Source organism: Chrysemys picta, chromosome 1 (genome assembly GCF_011386835.1).
Source record: "Chrysemys picta bellii isolate R12L10 chromosome 1, ASM1138683v2, whole genome shotgun sequence".
Lineage (NCBI taxonomy): Eukaryota > Metazoa > Chordata > Testudines > Emydidae > Chrysemys > Chrysemys picta.
The window spans coordinates 132,818,980-132,839,449 of record NC_088791.1 but is presented as its reverse complement, the minus strand read 5'-3'; the positions used below and the strand labels follow the sequence as shown (position 1 = coordinate 132,839,449).

The 20,470-nt window shown below is 46.8% G+C and overlaps 2 protein-coding genes across 2 annotated transcripts in view; one reads left to right on the top strand and one right to left on the bottom strand.

Moving 5' to 3' along the window:
* The window catches only part of ANO2 (anoctamin 2), a 308,666-nt gene that overhangs the window by 281,174 nt on the left and 7,022 nt on the right, over positions 1-20,470 (bottom strand). Inside the window, exons 2-3 of the mRNA XM_024103099.3 lie at positions 3,936-4,120; positions 193-579 (exon numbers count right to left, since the gene is read on the bottom strand). Coding sequence (XP_023958867.2) covers positions 193-579; positions 3,936-4,120 — 572 coding nt within the window. The remainder of the gene's footprint in view (positions 1-192; positions 580-3,935; positions 4,121-20,470) is intronic.
* Positions 13,655-19,055, top strand: LOC135972790 (uncharacterized). The gene is given in 2 exon segments (XM_065552270.1): positions 13,655-16,087; positions 16,090-19,055. Coding segments are annotated over 2 exon segments (5,253 nt in total). The 5' UTR covers positions 13,655-13,800.

Here is a 20,470-nt window from a genome sequence, read left to right as displayed (position 1 = left end):
AATCATAAAGGTTTGTGCTGCACTGGGATTTTGCTCAGTAATGACATTTGATGAAAAAAAACAGAATCCAGGCTGTTCAGTGTCCTGAGCTATTAACCAGCATTTCTTCTTCCCACATACTCATTTTCAGTACTGAACCAAGACAATCCTTTGCTGATGGGAAGCCCAGTGCCATGCTCCTGGTTTTCTTACCTCAATGTCTTTTTCTATCTCCAGTCCAGCTTCCACCAGATTGCGCTCATACTCCTCCCTCTGCTCCCGTCTCTCCTCCTCTAGGGCATCCAGTGGGCTCATCTCGATCATCTGCCCATGTTGCTGCTGGGGTGCATTCTGATCCTGGTTTTGCTGTTGCTCAGAGTGGCTTTTCCCCATCTCCCCATTAGAAATAATGGCCAAGGGTGAAGGTCTGTGCAAGGGACCTAGGGAGCCAATGCCTCGCTGGTGCTGAGAGGCACGTTTTCGGTAATGATAGGCTAAGACATAGTCCACTTTCCTCTTGCTGTCCCTGAAATGCTTCCCACCTGGGGATGTCCCACCTCTGGCCCCCACTTGGGTCCCATCCAGGTAATTGTTAATTTTCTGAAAGAGAAATAAACAAGTCTCAGGGAGACAAACCCAAAGACCAAGTAAGCAGCAGGGCTCAGGGCCTCACTCTTGTTCAGGTACATGAAAGCCTTAGCTAAGTAAATGATGGGGATTAACTGTAGATATGGGAAAGGAGCAATATTGAAGCAAGAGCTCAGATTCAGTAATGTAGAGCATCTCCTCTGTCTGCAAACCAAGAATGGTGACAAAACCCAGCAATTTCCAATCTACCATGGTTTCCAAAAGGCAACAGAAACCTACATACTTTCCTCCCTCTCACTCACACGTACTGAGCAAACACACTGACACTGTGCCTTAGGGTTTTGTGCTCACACCTTACACTCATATGCATCAGTGTTTAAGAGATTAATGCAATAGGAAAGTACTAGGGGTCATATTAGGGATTGGGGAAATGTTGTGGAGCAAGACTGTGCTCAGGGGGAACATGGGGCAATTTGTACTATGCATGGACGAAGTGCAGCAATCAGAGGTCTGAGCTGGACATGGAGTTCAGCTCTTTATGGTGCCAGGAGGAGAAGCAGGACTGGACTGGGCTGAGCACACGGGAAATGGTAGACAATAGGACAGTGGAGTGGAGGTTAGAGAAAATACCACCTCTCACATGGACTGCTCAAAATGATGAATAATATCAGTATTGACATACATTATAATTAACTTTGAGATGAGATTGGTAGACTGTCTGACCCACCAACATACAGCACAAAAAGAAAGAAAATACAAAGTTAAACTATTCAACACCCTATCTATTACATCAGTTCCTCTTCTCCACCTCAGCTACCTCCTTTCCAGAGCTCACATATCTCTACCCTAAACACAAACAGCAACCGTGTAGCCTCAGCTCTGACCACAGCCAGTACATCAATGTGGATTCCAATTCTGTAATTTCTACATTAAAATCTAATCCCAAATTTAGAACAGTCACTCACAACGTAGGTCACCCATTCACATGCATTTTTCTAAGATATATATAAAACCCATCTCTCACTGCCACCATTTGCAATCTAACTTCATGCCCGGCTTACATACACGCCAATACAGAACTAGGTACAATGTAGTTTATAAAAGCTATGCCAGCACTAATGGGAATACATGATCTTATAAACAAATAATGTGGCCAGATTTAAGTTTACATGTTGGTTGTTTGGGATTGGGGTCAAGATATGTGGGTTGTGGAGGGAGATATTTGAGAGTGGGAAGAGGAACTGATGAGAGTAGTGTAGATAAGGCACTGAATGGTTTAACTTTGTATTTCCTTTCTTTTTATGGTGTGTGTTGGTAGTGACAGTGTAAACAGGGTACTGAATGAATTAACTACTACTTTCTATTTTTTTATGGTCTTAGTAGGCTCTGCCATCTAGCAACCTTAACTCAAAGTTAATGAAGTTTTCATATAGGTTTTCACATGTTTTTAATGTGCATCAACACTGACAGTTATTCATATGGACAACTATGCAGGTTGATATGAATTTTATCCTGACACCTCCCATGTTTCACCTCTACCACAGCTAAGCTTTGCCTCCTGGCTTCACACAAAACTGCTATCAACCTCCATATGCTTTTATAGATCCCTGGTCCCCCTGCATACAACCCCTCCATGCACAGATTAGACTGCCTCCAGGCTTCCCCCTTTGCACACTATACATATGCTACACATATACAGTATACATATACTCTTTACACCTAGATTTACACACGGATTAAAAATACTTCGGAGACAGCATTTTATAACATGTTCCTATTCTATGGTCTGAATCCTTTTCATACTGTACTCACGGGCAGTCCCTGCAGACTCTCTGGATCCATTCCTGCCACAATGAAAACACCAAACCTCAGATTCCCAGCCTCCCTTCCAGAGAACTTCACGCAATACACTCCACAGGTAATGATGTCACCATCCCCTGGTTGCTGGCACCGACAGCAATCCAGGGAAATCCATTAGCTGGCTGTAGAGAAGATAATCTTCAAGTATTATCCCCCTCTTCCTCTTTATACATGGGTACGTGTAGAAATAAGAGATGCACACAGAGGCCAGAAGGAAAGGGAATGAGGAAGGGTTGGGTAGATGAGTTGCTGAGGGTGTTTTCCTGTTTATCATCTGTAGGTACCCAGGTGCCTCATCCCAGCAGCTGCCACCTGAGAGGTCACCATAGCAACATCAAAGGGATGCTGCTGCTGTACCTACACAGAGAATGGGACTGAGCAGATTGCAGAGACACCTCTCTCTCTCTTTCTGTGGCTCATACAAGGCATAAAGATTTTGCCACATCCGTGTATTAAGACCAAGCCCAAAAGTCAGTGGCAAAATTCCCACTGATTTCAATGAGAACAGGATGAGGTCCTTAGTTTGCAGTGCTTTCCTGAACCTGTACGAGTTTTTGCAATCAAAGAATTTGTTAGAAATGAAAACAAAATAAATAAGCAGATAAAACTGTTAGTAACAAGATTCAATTTGCAAAATATAAACAGAAAGAACTTTAAATGGCTATATATTCTGCCCACAACCTTGCTCATTCTCTCTTAGGGTGACCAGATGTCCCGATTTTATAGGGACAGTCCCGATATTTGGGGCCTTTTTTTATATGGACTCCTATTACCCCCCACCCCCGTCCCAATTTTTCTCACTTGCTATCTGGTCACCCTATTCTCTCTCTCTCATTGTAGAAATCAGTGTCTCGTAGGTGCAACATGCTGTTTTACTTAGAAAACTGAGTCTAATAATGGTGTCTTGGGTTCCATGTTTCTTAATGATTTCTGAACAATGGCACACAGTTTATAAGGTAAATAGATCAGGGGATATGGTGGTGAGGGTTCTAACTACAAGGCCTGCAAACGTGTCCTAGGCTCTACAAGTCAAGATGGATTCTTTCCTTCTCCCATGTAATAAAGGTTCTGCATCCAAGACTGCAGCTGTATAACTCCACTGTCTTCAGATTCTGTCTTCAGTGACACCTGTGCATATGACCTTCAACGGGTTTGCACAGGTGTAACTGATTGGACATCAATAAACAACTCTGCTGATGGTGCACAAGAGGGAACAGAATCCAGCTCCCTCTCTCTGAGCTGTGTTGGCTCTGCCAGACCAACAGGAGTAAAAATGTAATATAGTGGCTGAAGTCAGTAGCTGTACCTCAGAATAGGCAGAGGAAGCAGATCTGTTGAGTAAGGTAGTGGCATTTTTTGCCTAGTTACTTTTCACAGTAAAGCCACGTTGTAAGTAATATATAGAAGGAACATTCAATGCTCCCTCTCTCTCTCTCCCCATCACCCCACCCCCACCTTCATCAAGAGCACTAGAGGAGTAAGTCAATGATTATAATAATCCTACTTACAGAATTGTTGTGAGTCTCCATGCGGCCAGATGGCTCAAAAGCCCCATTGATTCTGCCAAAATGCACAGAAGGCCGGGTCTGAGGAACTGTGAGGTATTTGTTGTTGGAAATTGAAGAAGCGCTCCCAATGGATTCTGCCCTTTGCTCTCCATTTTGGGTTGGATGCGAAGGTGTTAAAGGAATATCTGAAGTCAAAGACAAAATTGTCAGCAGTCCATACATATGCTTTTTGTGCAACCATGTCTGTAAATGAGTGAGTCAGTGCAGGTCATAGGGACTTTCTGTCAGCGTACATAGAACTTGAGTGTGTGGAGATGAGCATAAAAAAAGACCACATACACCCACAAAATGAAATGCCAGATATTTGTGTGTGACCTGCTGAATAAACAAACATTTTTCAATTTGCATACCTCAGCTGCACTGAAACCAAATATATAAATTCCAGCCTATGTAACCCATACTGAGTGTTCTGTCCCCCTCTAATAGTGGTTGGGCCACAGATGAAAGTTGATCCCCTCAGCTCAAATCACTGTATGGGCCACCACACATAATACAATACCCCTGGGTGAGTCATTGGGAGAAGCAGTTGAACCTGGGACCTCTGGTTCTTAAAGCATGAGTCTCTACGACCTGAAATAAGACCAAGATACATTAGCCAAGACAGTAGAGGTTCATCAACCTATGTGGCTTAGTCACCACTAGAGGACAACAGAGCATCACACTAAATGGACATGGGTTACACCTCCCCCTGGGGGAAAGATGCAAGGAGCTACTGCCACATTGGAGAAGCCAAAGGGGAGCCTCTCCCACAACCCCAGGGAGTCACTGCATCTACAGTACGTTCTTGTGCCCTATTCTAGGAAGCATCAATGTATTGCAGCACTCTCCTTCAATAAAGGAATGAGAAAGGGTGACAGCAGCACTGGCACTTCCAAGCTCAGGAGGGAATACAATGGAATGGCTCTCAGGAGTGACTTTTCCCCATTGAAAAGCTCTAGGAGAAGAGTTGTCCTTCTCTTCCCTACCCTCCTGTTTAGGAAAGTATGGGAGTCCCATAATGGTTTTCATCTTCCCCTTGTGGAGATCACTGGTGGTGGGTGTAGCTCCCCTTTTTCCTTTGTATCTGTCACTGTCCTGAAAGCAGCTCCTTCTGCTTGCTGCAGGGACAGGATGGTGGTGGAATCATCTACGCCTGCTCCCTGCAAGGTGGGAGGGTCCCAGAGCTCAGGCTGCAGTCGAAGCCCAAACATGTCCACTGCAATTAAACAGCCCCACAGCCCGAGCCCTGCAAACCCAAATCAGCTGGCATGGGCCAGTAGAGGGTTTTTAATTGCAGTGTAGACATAAGGCTCGAGTAGTAGCCTCTCAGGTTGAGTAGCCAGCACCTGCAGGAGCTCTATAGGCACAGAAATGGAGACAGAATTTGCCACTGCATCTCTTGTATGTCCTCTCCAAGGGCTGGCTTTACCTACCTGTGACTATAAGGTAAAAGGGCAACTAGTAAAATGCCCAACATGGAAGGGTTTAAAAAGAAAAGATCTTGATTAATTTAATCTTCCCTAGTAAAAGAAAGCAACAAATGGAAGTCAGCAGAACTTAAATGACATCATAATTCTGACCCACCAGCTTTCCTTGGGCACTCAAGAAGACTCGCACTTGGTTTCCTTTAATGAAGCACATAATGAGGCCATGAGGGAAATTTCAAGGAAAATAATTAATAACTGGAAGTTTCAGTCCCAGAGGCCGCATATGGTATTTCTCCAATATTCTCCGTGTAAGCCTTAGACATCTCACAAGGCCATAACATAGGCAATTATAAGCCTTGAGTTTTCTGATTTTTTTAGCTGAGCCTGGGTCAAACACTGCAGAACATTTTCAATAACTATAAACCAAGTTCACTTTCAGCCTGGTCACAATCTTTATGGGGTACACAGTGAACCCTGGGTTCACAAGGGTGAGCAGTAGAGGTGGTTGGGAATTTTCAGTCAATTTTTTTTTTAATGGAAAATGCAGTTACTGCAAAAATCAAAATTGTCTCCCAGAAAATTTTGATTGTGACCAGAAAAAAAATTGATTTTCTGTCAGAAAATTCTAAACAAAATGTTTAATTTAGGGTTGGTTCAATTCAAATCAAAACACTTCAATGTGTTCAACTGAACCCAAAAGTTTTGTTTTGAATCAGTTTGACATTAAATTGCATCTGCCTATGGTTGTGCAAAGCCTCTATGGAGGTGTAGTTCAAGTGCCTCCTGCCCCCATTCTGTCCTATGGGCCTTGAGGTCATCTCGTCCCTAGGATTCACAATCTGCAGACATTCTAGAGGAAGAGATTACTGGCAGGAATGATCATAGCAGAACATTTTAATTGTGTGTGTGTTTGTTTGAGAACAATGTCTGAAAGTGAATTCTAAATTCAAACTAGAAACCTGATTCTCAAGGCAGAGAATATCCAGGAACAGAAATACAGCGTGTGATCTGTGTGTCTAATGAACCTAGATCAAATTTCAAATACTTGCAAAGAGCTGCTGACAAACACACTAGAAATCAGGATTCACTGAGGGTCTGCGTACACTGCAATTAAAAACCCGCTGTTGGCCCGCACCGACTGGTGTGAGCTCACGGGGCTCAGGCTGTGGGACTGTTCAGCTGCGATGTAGACTTCTGGGCTTGGGCTGTAACCTTGAGTAGCCAGCACCTGCAGTAGCTCCATGGACACACCATAACCTGAGTGAGGAGCATTCAACCCACCCACTTTGGAATCCCCCTGCACAATGCTCATTTATTCAGGCATTGTGCAGGGAAGATAATTTGGTCCCAAATGCATAATGCACCATCTGTATATGGGCCTAGGTGTGCAATGAACTTAGAAAATCTTGGCAGAAGCATAATACATGAGAAACCTGCCCACACTGGTAAAAATGGAAGGACTGCATGCATGATGAAGGACCATGCATGCAATAGGCAAATTCTTTGCATTAAATTTTGAACAACAACTGATCCTTACATCGACCATATGGGATCCTTGCAGTTTGGCTCACCAGCATGAAACCGCTAGCAAAGGGGTCAATTAACACCTTGTAAATTGTGCTGTATTTAGCACTCAGAGGAACCAGCTTGTTTCCATTGATTTCCATCTATTCCTCTTTTTCTAGCAACATTCAGAACGGTGGCCTAAATCTGGTTGAAGGCACCACCTCATGAGGTGTAACTCAGCATCCGGAGCAGACTGCATGAGCACATTAGAAGCATCTGCCATTCAGACATGTTAGTTGGTAAACCTGTTCTCCATTGCCATGCTCCAATTAGATACGAGAATGGAGTTAGTTAGATGGATTTGCAGTCACACCTGCTTATGTTACAGATATCCATGTTGCAACTATATGTTATATATGTGTGCTTTTTGGCCCCAATTCTGGTGAACACTTACACAAGTGCTGATCTTTACTCATGCAAGTAGGCCTATTGATTTAAATGGGACTACACATATATGTCAAGTTCAGTACTTGTACAAGTTCTTTTCTTGGAGCCTTTCTTTAAGTCACCATGTTTAGCCATTAGGCTGTTATTTTCAAAACACTATATTATTTAACATTGCGGTAGAAAAAAATCTCAGGCACAAGTGAATACACTTTAATGAAACATGGGTTTGTTGTATTCAGAAGTAGCAGGGCTGTTCTAGAGTAACAGGTCCAGCATGCTTCCTCAAAAGTCGTTAGATTAGATGTTTCAAATCATCTATTTCAAGAGCCACACAAAAAGAAGGTAAGAGGGGAATTTGAACATTAAAAACTCAGAAATCCCTTCCCTTTTTCTAAAGATATAATTACCAAACTCAGTTTAAAATGATTCTTCCTATGAATTATAGTTCTTTTATGATTCTGCTTTGAAGATTGAGAAGCTAGACTGGACAAAGCACTAGAAAATGTGCCGCAGGGATTTGTCCTGCATTGACCCCATGGAGATGATCTTGATGATCGAAGAGGTCTTCTGTCACCAGTTTCTTTGATTCCTAAAAGGTGCTAGTGGGAATGTATATTAAGCACAAAATACTCTCTCCGGTAACTCCACTGTGTTTGGGGCAGTTCCACACCAGATATAATTTTGGCACATTATGCATTTTTGTCCCCCACGTTGTGATAATAACATTTCAAGGGCCTTGTAATAGATGGATCACCTACTCAATGAGAAGTGGTTTGTTCATGAGTCTATGATCTCTTGTGTAAACACATAGAACATTACTTGAATATGCAAGAGCTGTTGGCATAAGAGACCCGTAATGATTCTCATACATCCATATTGGTCTAGAGTAGATGTACATAGGCCTGTAGCTCAGGAGCTGCAAGCAGCTCATTTCCAACTGTGTTGCAGTTTTGCTCACTAAGAAAGGCAGCCAAGGGGGAGCATGGCTCTTTGCTGGCAGTGCCTGGATTGGACGGACCAACCAACCCAGCACTGGCTGAAGCCCCAAGGGCTACAGCTGTTCTCCTTTGATAGACTCTCAGGGTACGTCTACACCATCCGCCAGATCGGCGGGTAGTGATCAATCTCCGATCGCTCTGCCATCGACTCCGGAACTCCACCACGGCGAGAAACAGAAGCGGGGTTGACGGGGGAGTGGCGGCCATCGATCCCGCGCCGCGAGGATGCGAAGTAAGTGATTCTAAGTCGATCTAAGATACGTCGACTTCAGCTACGCTATTCTCGTAGCTGAAGTTGCATATCTTAGATCGATCCCCCCCAGTGTAGACCAGGCCTCAGGCACAAGTACTCCCCTGTCACTGAGAGCAATGAGCACAGCAAGAATGGACCTGACTGGGTGGAGATGCTCACCTCCCTCCCCCCACCTCCCGGCAAACAACAGAGATGCATGAAGGACAGAGGGGCAACTGAAAGATGAAGAGGAGGGAAGACTAGGAACATAGGTGGTCAAAGGTGAGGAGAGTACCAAAGAGCAGAGAGCATGTAGTATTTGGAAGAGCACCAAAGAGCAGAGAGCATGTAGTATTTTCTATATCAGGAACATTGCTATCCAGGAAGTTGGGGCCTTCACATACTTGGGTGTAGATGATAGTTTGGCAAGAAGACTACTTCAGTTTTATAGCTTATTACAATGTCCCTGTTGAATTTTTGCTTGTGTTTAGAATAGGATTTGTGTGTGCCTCATGGAAAATACCAGAGTTCATTTTCTAGTTGTGGGGCAGTATCTGTCACAGAGCATGCTTGCCTCTGGCAAGTTCTGTTGGCCTAGAATGGCTGGATATTCCCAATGTGCTTGAGTACTTTCACATTAAAATCTCTTTAAAGCTAAATTTAGACAGTCGCACTTGACATTCAAGTTTTTCCAAAGAGGACACACCTCTTCTCCTCGCTTATATTTTTATATTTTTCTACATCACCCAAACTTGTCCCTCCTACTTTAAATGCTGGCCATATGCCTGACAATCACATGAACAGGGTTGTGTGCATGGGGGAGATTGTCAGTTTGCTTGTGTAGGGGAAAGGGGAGTGGTATTTGTCTTGTACATGAGACTTCATCTGCTTCAGTGGGTTATGAGCAGGACTGAAATTCAGCCAGAGCTGTCCAGAGTGGAGCTCCGGTAAATACTTTCAACCCCCTAGAGTTTTTATACCATTTGCAGGGAATCTGGTACATATTCTATGAGAATTTAAGCCCTGGTTATGAGCATCTACTGCATTGACACAGAAACTAGTTGAAAAAATTAAGAATACTGAGTTAAGTATACAACTAGTTTCAGTTGTACACTGCACACCATGCATCGCTGTGTCTGCTGAAAAGGGCCAGAACCATGGGCAGTGCGTGCACTCCCCGTTTGAGGAGGCTAGCCTCTTGCCCCTCCTCTTCTTCCCAAGGCTCTGCCCCCACATCACCCTTCCACCCCGCACTCTCACTGGCCAACTCACTGGCACAGCCCCAAGCCCTGGCCAGCTGCCGACGCCCAGAGCAGTCCGGAGGAGCCCTGAGCCCAGGCCGCTCAGAGGAGCTCTGAGCCCTGCCGCAGCCCCTGCCCTAGAGGTTCTGGGAGGCTTAGCCTCCCCCAGCCTTCATTACCTGCAGCCCATGGGCAGAATAGTGTGCGTCACATCTCTGAGATTAGAATCTGACCATCCCGGTGCATGCACATGATTTTTGTTTACACAATAGATCATTGATCTGAGGACCTTTTAAAGGGAGTGAGCCAAGTGTAACTGTGCCTCAGTGGGTCACAACGGAGGATGCCAAATTCAGAATAAACTGCTGAGAAATAGGGCAGATACAGCCCAAGACTGGTGTCTAATCCCCCATAGGATATACCAAACCAGCAACAAAAGTAAACTTTTGTTTCACCACACTGGCTAACAAGAAAACATAAAGACCGTTTTCTCAGGCATTCCAGTTCTTATACCACCACCAAAAACACTGGATTCAGAGATGAGTGGTTTTTTACAACCTGTCTCATCAAATAATAGGATCTTCTGATCCCAAAGGACCAGCCACACACCCAGGTAAATATATAACTTAGATTTTACCCAAAAATCATGCTGATGCTAATCCTTTAATATCTAAAATCTAAAGGCTTATTCATAAAAAGAAAGAAAGAAAGATGAGAGTTAAAAATTGGTTAAAATAATCAAATACATACAGTAATTGCAAAGTTCTTGGTTCAGGCTTGTAGCAGTGATGGAATAAATAGGATTAAAGACAAAATGGATGTGTTTCCAGGCCCTTTTATAGCTTTTGCCATGTTGAAGGCATCCCATTGTTCTTACTGTTGAAAATTACAGCAACAAGATGGTGTTTGGAGGCAGGGCTTTGGAGCTGTGCTCCAGCTCCGCTGCAGCTCCAGGCAAAAACCTGCAGCTCCACTGCTCCAGAGCTGCTCCACGCTCCAGCTCCAAAGCCCTTTTTGGAGGTACATGGGCAAGTCACATGTTCATGCCCAATTTTGCTCAGTCATTGCAGGAAGCCATTACCTACACTCCAGACAGCACTTTTACATGACAGTCCATTCACTGTAGATGGGCATCTCCCATAGTCCACTGAACCAAGTATTTCTTGATAAGCCACTTAATTTGAATAGTCCCTTCAAGATGTGCTGGCTAGCTACCTTGTGGGCAGTATCCCAGGAGCAAACATTTGAAATACAGGTATAAAGCCAGTACTATAACTTCAAACACAAAAATGATACATGCAGATAGCATAATCATAACCAGCAAATCATAACCTTTCCATAGACACCTCACTTGACAACCTTTGTACAATATTTGCTGCAAATATAGAACAGTGATAGATAATTGTTGCAATATGTTTATATTTTAATTAGATAACGTCACACCCCCAGTGCAAAACTGATGCAGGAAGTGGTGTCCCAGACATTACTGAATGCATCATGGGAACTTCCCATTCTTGGTTTTGTATTACTACAGCTTCTAACCCAATATTATAAGTATTAGTGTATAACAGAAATGGTTTATCAAAATTATGTTTAACGATATTGTTGAATCCCTTTACAAACCCAAGGTAAAACTTGGTTAGCCCAATAGTGGATTGGATCTGCTCTTGCAGCGCAATTCCTGTATGTTTCATATGATCTTGCCAAGAGCTAATGAAAATAGATAATTTATTCATACAAGCTCTGGCAAATGTTTGGAACCCAATTAACATCAAGCCAATGTAGATATTAATGTTCTCTGTAGTGTAAGAATCTTGGCATTTAGCCATGAAAGCAATGTGGTGGTGTGCCTCAGTTTCCCATTTCGTACAGCACTTTAGGTCTGGAATGTCTTTTCTGCTGAGAAAATCTTCAAGACTATTCATAGGCATTAAGTGTGAAATTTCAGTATCACAAGGCCTTTTAACATAAAGTGTGTTCTTATGTATCCTCTTAACATGTTTAAGGGTTTTTCCAAAAGATTAGGCACATTGTACATTTTTACCAGGGTTGACATAAAAATCAAATACATTAGAAGGTTAAACCTTAACAGTAACACTAAATTTGTTACAAGTCAGTGATTATAAGTATCTTGGTCATACCATGTCTTTTGTCTTACTAAATCCCTTGGCTGGCCAGATGTGTCCTCAGTGCTACCAGCTATGGGGCAGATCTTCCCTTTCTCTTGTTAGCCAGGTAGATTGTAACAACCCAGACACTAACTTTCAAATTCTCATTTGCTACCAATTTCAAGACTGGGTACTCATTCTTCCCATCAGCAAGATTGGGTCCTCTCTCCCCCCCACACACACACACTTTGTTTTTCTAGAAGGTTGAAAACTGAACCTTCCTGCTTACAGGAACTCCTTCGCTGGCAAGGTGTGTTCACAAACTGCAGTTCCTCTGTGCTATGAACATCTACACAGACATTCTCCTGCATGCTTGTGGATCCACCAGCAGCAGCTTAGAGCCTGGACTTGGACTCTGTTTTAAGGAGATACCAAGCAAATCCAAAGTGTCTAAGGGTGAGAGTTTGCCTGCTCTCCCTTGTGTAAGGGGACTGTTGCCCCCTTACTAACATTCAGTGGGGGTGTTTTGGTTGGCTAGCTCCCAGCACTAAAAGGGGAAGGGTCGAGGGCAAATCAGGAGCCTGAGACTGACAGTCCCCAGGAACCATGGGGAGAGGCCAATGCTCCAGATCAGCCTGATTGACAGGGCGGGCAGGCTAATCAGGGAGTCAGGAGGCCAGAGGGGGTCCCGTCCTCCGTGTGAACTGGAATGGCCTGAGTCAGACTGAGTGGGGCCGAGCTAAGGAGAGAGCAGGGGCCCAAGCTGAGCTGGAGAGCAGAACCGTGCCAGATCCAGAGCCAGAGACGCAGCCCAGGGAGAGCAGATCCTGTGCTGGGAGCAGAGCTGCAGCCGCAGAGCCAGAGACGCAGCCCAGGGAGAGCAGATCCTGTGCTGGGAGCAGAGGTGCAGCCGCAGAGCCAGAGTCGCAGCCCAGGGAGAGCAGATCCTGTGCTGGGACCGAAGCTGCAGCCACAGAGCCAGAGACGCAGCCCAGGGAGAGCAGATCCTGTGCTGGGAGCAGAGCTGCAGCCACAGAGCCAGGTGTGGTGAGCAAGTGGGGCCAGCCAAGGGGGAACCTGGGCAAAGGGCCCAGCACAGAAAGACACCCCCAGACAAGGGCCCTTGCAGGCCAGACCGGGAGGGGGACCTTAACCCTACGGGGGGCTGACGCTGGGAAGAAGGGTCCCACCACTCAAAGCCCGGAGGTGTGTGGCCACCACCATTGCAAGTGTCCAACCCGCAGCGTCTCTGCAGCACGGCCTGGGCCTGAGAAGGAGGCCTGGGACCTACAAGAAGCAGACTGTGACCTGCCCTGACATTCCAGAGACATTGGTTGTGATGTTCCCTGCCACAGAGCAGGGTGATGTGTTTTCCTTTAACCTTTCCCATTTTTCCTTGTTCTTTTCTTTAGATTAATTGTTAATTAAACAACTTGTATTTGCTTTAAATTGTATGGAATAATCAGTGGGTCAGGGAGGTGCCCAGTGTAAAGAGAGTACCCCGGAGTGGGGACACCCTAGCCCCTGTCCTAGGTGACCACAGCAGGGTTGGGGGTCGAGCCCCCCAGGAATCCTGGGCCCAGCCTTGTTGGGGTTACGAGGACTCAGCCAGACAGGAGAGTGGAAGGGGAGCCCTCAAGGGCAGGGAGGCCTCTGGGTAAAGGAAGTGGGAGCGGGGACTCAGATCCTTTCGCTTGCCCACCTCACCGGGGTAGTGCAGAAGTCAGGAAATTTCCCCACAATAGCGGGACCATTCCCCCGCTTACATAATTGGCGTCACGAACAGGATCCTATCCACAGGGTCCATCCCATTGGTTTTCTGGTTAAGTTCTAGTAGCATGGTCCGGGCCTAGTTGAGCACCCTACCATGGCTGGAATTGAAGAACTACGAACCCAGTTTGCTGAACCTCAGCGCAGATTATCAGACCAAGCGGAGGCATTACAGCAAGCTAGAACTGAACAGAGAGAAGCCTTATCGCTGGCCAAGGCAGTAATAGAGCAACAGACAGCAGAAGCTAAGAAACCCCCTACTATTTATGTCCCACGGGAGCGGAAGGTCACGGAGTTTGGTGGCTTCCCGACTAGACCAGGAGACATTACAGTAGAGGAGTGGGTCAAGTCTGTGAAGGCGGCTCTGCGTGTGCTAAGAGTACCTGAAGAAGATCATGTGGACTTCATAGAGGAGCACCTCAAGGGCCAGGCCAAGGCCACAGTAAAGTTCATGGCAGTGGCAGACAAAAAAAATGTGGAAAAGATATTTGAACTCCTCCTAGAAGTGTATGGGGACAAGGTACCTATTGGAACCCGACTAAAGGAGTTCTTTGAGAGAAAGCAGGAGCCCGGTGAAACTATCCGGGCATATGCATATGACCTCCAGGAGAAAATGAGCAGAGTGGAGCGGCGAGACCCTCAGCGAGTTCCAGACCCAGATACGGTTCTGAAAGAGCAGTTAGTGCTGGGGCTCCAGGATGATTCCCTCCGCCGTGAAATGAAAAGGAGGTTTAAGGAAGAGCCCAGTAAGAAGTTCCATGAACTCATGCAGGCTGCTATTATGTGGTCAGAAGAAGAGGAAGTTCCTGTGGCAGAGACAGCAAAGACTAACCCCCGTACACGAAGTGGCGGCCTTGTGAATGCAGCTGCTGGGGAAAAGGCCCTGCCCCAAACACAGCTAACATTGGAAAGCTTGAGTGAAGCTGTCCAAAAACTGGCGGTCCAGCAGGGGGAGATGCTGAAAGTGATGACTGAGGTGATGAAAGGAAAACCTCCCACTAATATGCCAAGATATCCAAGGGCCCCAGGATCCCGAAGATCTCCACTGAAGGACGAGCTGGGAAGATACATTTGTTATACTTGCGAAAGGCCAGGACATACTAGCCGAGATTGTACACTGAGAAGGAGACTGGAGTCCCAGGCGCCTGAAATTCAAAAGGCACCGGGAGCAAGCAGCCAACCATCAGAAGGCCAAGTGGGGACTGAAGGGTTTCTACGGCTGTCCCTAGGAAAAGGGCAGTGTGTCAGCAGCAAGGAAAAGGACCCTGATGATGTTAGTGTATTCAATGACTTCTGTGGCCGAGCTTTCGGGGACTGCTTGACAGTGGATATAACCATAGCAGGGGTGAGAACCCGCTGTTTGATAGACACTGGCTCAGAAGTCACCACTATTTCTGAATCATATTTCCGAAACTACTTAAAAGAGAGAGATCTGACAATGCATAATACCCGATTTGTACAGCTAACGGCAGCTAATGGACTTGCCATCCCTGTGGTGGGGTGTCTTGAAGCTGATGTAGGGTACATGGGTCGAACAATCCCTGGGAAATGCATTTTTATCCTAAAGGACACAGCTTCAGGAAAGACTTTAATGAAGAACAGAGTACCGGGAATTCTCAGGATGAATATTATAAGAGAGCTGAAAGAATTACTGTTGGTAGGAGAAGGAACCCTGGAGATGAACCGTCACGGGCAGCCTAGGAAGGACGCTACACTGAAGCGGGTACTAGCCCAAGTGGAGAGACATGGACGTTTCCCGGGTCCAACGGGACAAATTGGCTATGTTAAGGTGGCAGGAAGACAGAAGGTGGTTATACCTCCCTGGAGTGAGAAGATTATTGATGGGCGCTGCCGGGTGCCAAGCGACTTTGACGGATACAGAGTGCTTGTCGAGCCAACACCTGGGGCCAGTCTCCCTAATGGGCTCCTGGTTGCAAATGTACTTGCTAATGCCAGCAAAGGAAAAGTGCCAGTCAGGCTGTTAAACTCAAGTAAGAAGGCCATAAAATTGTACCCCCGAACCAGAGTGGCAGAGGTACACCGTCCTGAAGGAGTGGTGCCCCCATTGGGGGTGGCCTTGGAAGAAAATGGGGATGAGCTGCGGGTGACAGAAGTAAAAAAAGGCACACAGGTTACCACATCGCAAGCGGCACCTGATGGAGAGCTACCCATTCCAGTCCAAGTGGACCTCCAACAGCTAACCCCTACACAGGTTGGCCGTTTGCGGGCGCTACTGGAGAAACATCAAGAGGTCTTTTCCAGGGATGAGCGGGACTTTGGTTACACCACCACAGTGACACACCAAATAGCCACTGGAGATGCTGTCCCGATAAAACAGAGACACCGGCGGATCTCACCACAAGTGTTCCAGGAGGTAAAAAAAAACACATTCTGGACCTAGTGACTCAAGGTGTCCTTAAAGAAAGCCACAGTCCGTGGACATCACCCGCAGTGATTGTAATAAAAAAAAATGGTGGGGTGCGATTTTGCTGTGACTACAGGAAACTGAATGAGGTAACGCACAAGGATGCCTACCCGCTACCCCGGGTGGAAGAGTCACTGGATGCATTAGGAAGTGCAAGAGTGTTTTCAACCCTCGATTTAACTTCAGGTTATTTCCAGGTTGCAGTGGAAGAACGAGACCGGGAAAAGACAGCAGTGACGACTCCGTTTGGGCTGTTTGAATGGACACGTATGCCATTCGGCTTGTGTAATGCACCTGCTACGTTCCAGAGACTAATGGAGGGGGTGTTAGGAGACTATATCTTAGACACTTTGCTGATATACCTGGACGATGTTATTGTGTTTTCCAAGGATTTTGAGAGTCATATGGAAAAATTGGACTTGGTTTTCACACGATTAAAGGAACATGGATTGAAGCTGAAGCCAAGTAAGTGCTGCCTCCTACGTGAAAAAGTCAAATTCTTGGGCCATGTGATTTCAAAGGATGGAATCCAGGTAGATGAAGAGAAGACCAGGGCGCTGGAAAATTGGCCGGTCCCCAAGAATGCCAAGCAAGTGCGGCAGGCTCTAGGTTTCATGAGCTATTACAGACAATTTGTTCCAAAGTTTGCACACATTGCTGCACCACTATATGGACTAGTGGGCCAGCCTGCCCAAAGGAAGGGAAGGGACCAATGTTTTGTGTGGGATGATGCCTGTCAGACAGCTTTTGACAAATTAAGACATCGGCTGATGTCACCACCTGTGCTTGCATATCCTGACTTTAGCCTGCCATTTATAGTGACAACAGACGGGAGCCTGCACGGCCTAGGTGCGGTGCTCAGCCAGAAGCAAGAGGGGGCCGAGCGTGTGATCGCATATGCGAGCCGAGGGCTGAGGAGGTCAGAAAGAAATGACAAAAACTACAGTGCTTTTAAACTAGAACTGTTGGCCTTGAAGTGGGCTATCACTGAAAAATTTAAGGATTATTTAGTGTACTCTAAATTCACGGTAATCTCAGACCACAATCCACTCCGATACCTGGCAACGGCTAACTTAGGTGCAATTGAACACCGCTGGGTGGCCCAACTCGCTGAGTTCACTTTTGAAGTACAGTATAAACCTGGAAGGCAGAACATCAATGCTGACACCCTGTCTAGATTGCCTCTGGAGGAGGAGTCAGAAGAGGGCGAGGATCTGGAGAAAGACTTCCTAGTCATTCCTGCAGATGTCGTGCGTACGTGTTTGTGGCTAGAGAATCCAAAGCCCGAGGACGAAGTGACGGTAAAGGATGCAGTACAAAACCTGGTAAGAGGGGAGAGCGCAATAATCTCGGGGTACTCATGGGAGGAGATTCAAACTCTGCAACGAGAAGGTGATGTTGGACCTGTCTTAGTGGCAGTCATGAGCCAAACGAGGCCAGACCGGAGATTTGGGGCCAGATACCCCCAGTCTAAGAAGCTAGCCAGACAGTGGGAACGACTTAGATTACATCGTGGAGTGCTGTTCCGGGTAACATATCATCCCCGAGATGGTAAAGAAGTGTGGCAGTTAGTGGTGCCTGTGTCACTCCGCCGTCAAGTTTATGAAGCCAGGCATGATCATGGGGGGCATTTTGGAGACAGGAGCACTCTGGAGGTAATGAGAAGAAACTATTACTGGCCCACGATGGGTAGCGACGTGCAAGTGTGGATCCGTCAGTGCAAACGGTGTGCCTTAGCCAAGGATGTGTTTCCTCCCAACCGGGCCCCTTTGACCTGTACTAATGTGACTGCCCCAATGGAGGTCCTAGCGATGGATTACACACGGCTAGAGAGATCTTCAGAGGGGTATGAGAACATACTGGTTCTCACGGACATGTTCACCCGATTCACTGTTGCAGTTCCAACTAGAAACCAGACAGCGCGGACAACGGCTGAAGCCCTCATAAAACACTGGTTTGTGTACTATGGTTGTCCGGCACGGTTACACTCGGATCAGGGGAGGAATTTTGAATCAGAGGTGATATCTGAATTGTGTAAATTGTATGGCATAGCCAAAAGCCGAACAACACCCTATCACCCACAAGGAAATGCTCAGTGTGAGAGATTTAACCGGACAATGCATGACATGCTAAGAACGCTCCCGCCAGAAAAGAAGCGAGCCTGGCAGGAACATCTTCCTGAGCTGGTGTTGGCCTATAACAGCCATGTCCATTCGTCGACAGGTTACGCTCCTTTTTATCTCACGTTTGGGAGGGATCCCAGGTTGCCATTGGATATTCTGAACAGAGAGGGCCCTGAGGAGGATGAGGTGATCAATTTGGATGACTGGGTCAAAGGTCACCATGACAGGCTGAAGATAGCCTGTGACGTTGCTCTCAATACAACTAAAGACACAGCCCAGAGTAGGAAAAGGACTTATGATCGCAAGTCCAGTGGGGCTCTCATCAGGCCTGGTGACCGTGTACTAGTTCGTAACCATAGACACCGGGGGCGTAATAAAATACAGGACAAATGGGAGTCAAATCCCCACATTGTAGTCGCTCACAACAATCCTGAGCTACCAGTTTACACCATCCGGCCTGAACGAGGAGGTCCTGAGAGAGTAGTACATAGGGACCAGTTGAAACATTGCACCCTTAGTCCAGACAGGAACCATAGGAAGCGTAGATCAGTACACCCCGAGGAGGCTGAAACCAATTGGGAAATGGTTCTAGTCCCACAAACCGAATATACAGAGGGACCAAGTGGGGCAAACCCAAACCCTAACGAGAATGGCCAGATCCTTCAAACTGACCCAGTATTACCCGAGGATAGGAAAATAGAAAATATGGGTAACGAACCACCAGTCTTAAGAAGGTCCCAGAGGGCTAATAAGGGTGTACTTCCTGTTAGATTTAAAGATAATTATGTTATTGGTTCTATGTAGTGTTTTAATAAATATTGTTATGTATGGTATTAAGAAGTAGATGTGGAATGTTAAATATGTTAAATGTTCTTTTGATAATTGTTAATGGGTTGTTGATATACAATGACATGGGTTATGTTGTTACCATGGGGCCCGGATGTACCGGTGTGAATATTGTGGATGTGGCAGTATTTTAGCAAGGGGGAATGTAAGGGGACTGTTGCCCCCTTACTAACATTCAGTGGGGGTGTTTTGGTTGGCTAGCTCCCAGCACTAAAAGGGGAAGGGTCGAGGGCAAATCAGGAGCCTGAGACTGACAGTCCCCAGGAACCATGGGGAGAGGCCAATGCTCCAGATCAGCCTGATTGACAGGGCGGGCAGGCTAATCAGGGAGTCAGGAGGCCAGAGGGGGTCCCGTCCTCCGTGTGAACTGGAATGGCCTGAGTCAGACTGAGTGGGGCCGAGCTAAGGAGAGAGCAGGGGCCCAAGCTGAGCTGGAGAGCAGAACCGTGCCAGATCCAGAGCCAGAGACGCAGCCCAGGGAGAGCAGATCCTGTGCTGGGAGCAGAGCTGCAGCCGCAGAGCCAGAGACGCAGCCCAGGGAGAGCAGATCCTGTGCTGGGAGCAGAGGTGCAGCCGCAGAGCCAGAGTCGCAGCCCAGGGAGAGCAGATCCTGTGCTGGGACCGAAGCTGCAGCCACAGAGCCAGAGACGCAGCCCAGGGAGAGCAGATCCTGTGCTGGGAGCAGAGCTGCAGCCACAGAGCCAGGTGTGGTGAACAAGTGGGGCCAGCCAAGGGGGAACCTGGGCAAAGGGCCCAGCACAGAAAGACACCCCCAGACAAGGGCCCTTGCAGGCCAGACCGGGAGGGGGACCTTAACCCTACGGGGGGCTGACGCTGGGAAGAAGGGTCCCACCACTCAAAGCCCGGAGGTGTGTGGCCACCACCATTGCAAGTGTCCAACCCGCAGCGTCTCTGCAGCACAGCCTGGGCCTGAGAAGGAGGCCTGGGACCTACAAGAAGCAGACTGTGACCTGCCCTGACATTCCAGAGACATTGGTTGTGATGTTCCCTGCCACAGAGCAGGGTGATGTGTTTTCCTTTAACCTTTCCCATTTTTCCTTGTTCTTTTCTTTAGATTAATTGTTAATTAAACAACTTGTATTTGCTTTAAATTGTATGGAATAATCAGTGGGTCAGGGAGGTGCCCAGTGTAAAGAGAGTACCCCGGAGTGGGGACACCCTAGCCCCTGTCCTAGGTGACCACAGCAGGGTTGGGGGTCGAGCCCCCCAGGAATCCTGGGCCCAGCCTTGTTGGGGTTACGAGGACTCAGCCAGACAAGAGAGTGGAAGGGGAGCCCTCAAGGGCAGGGAGGCCTCTGGGTAAAGAAAGTGGGAGCGGGGACTCCGATCCTTTCGCTTGCCCACCTCACCGG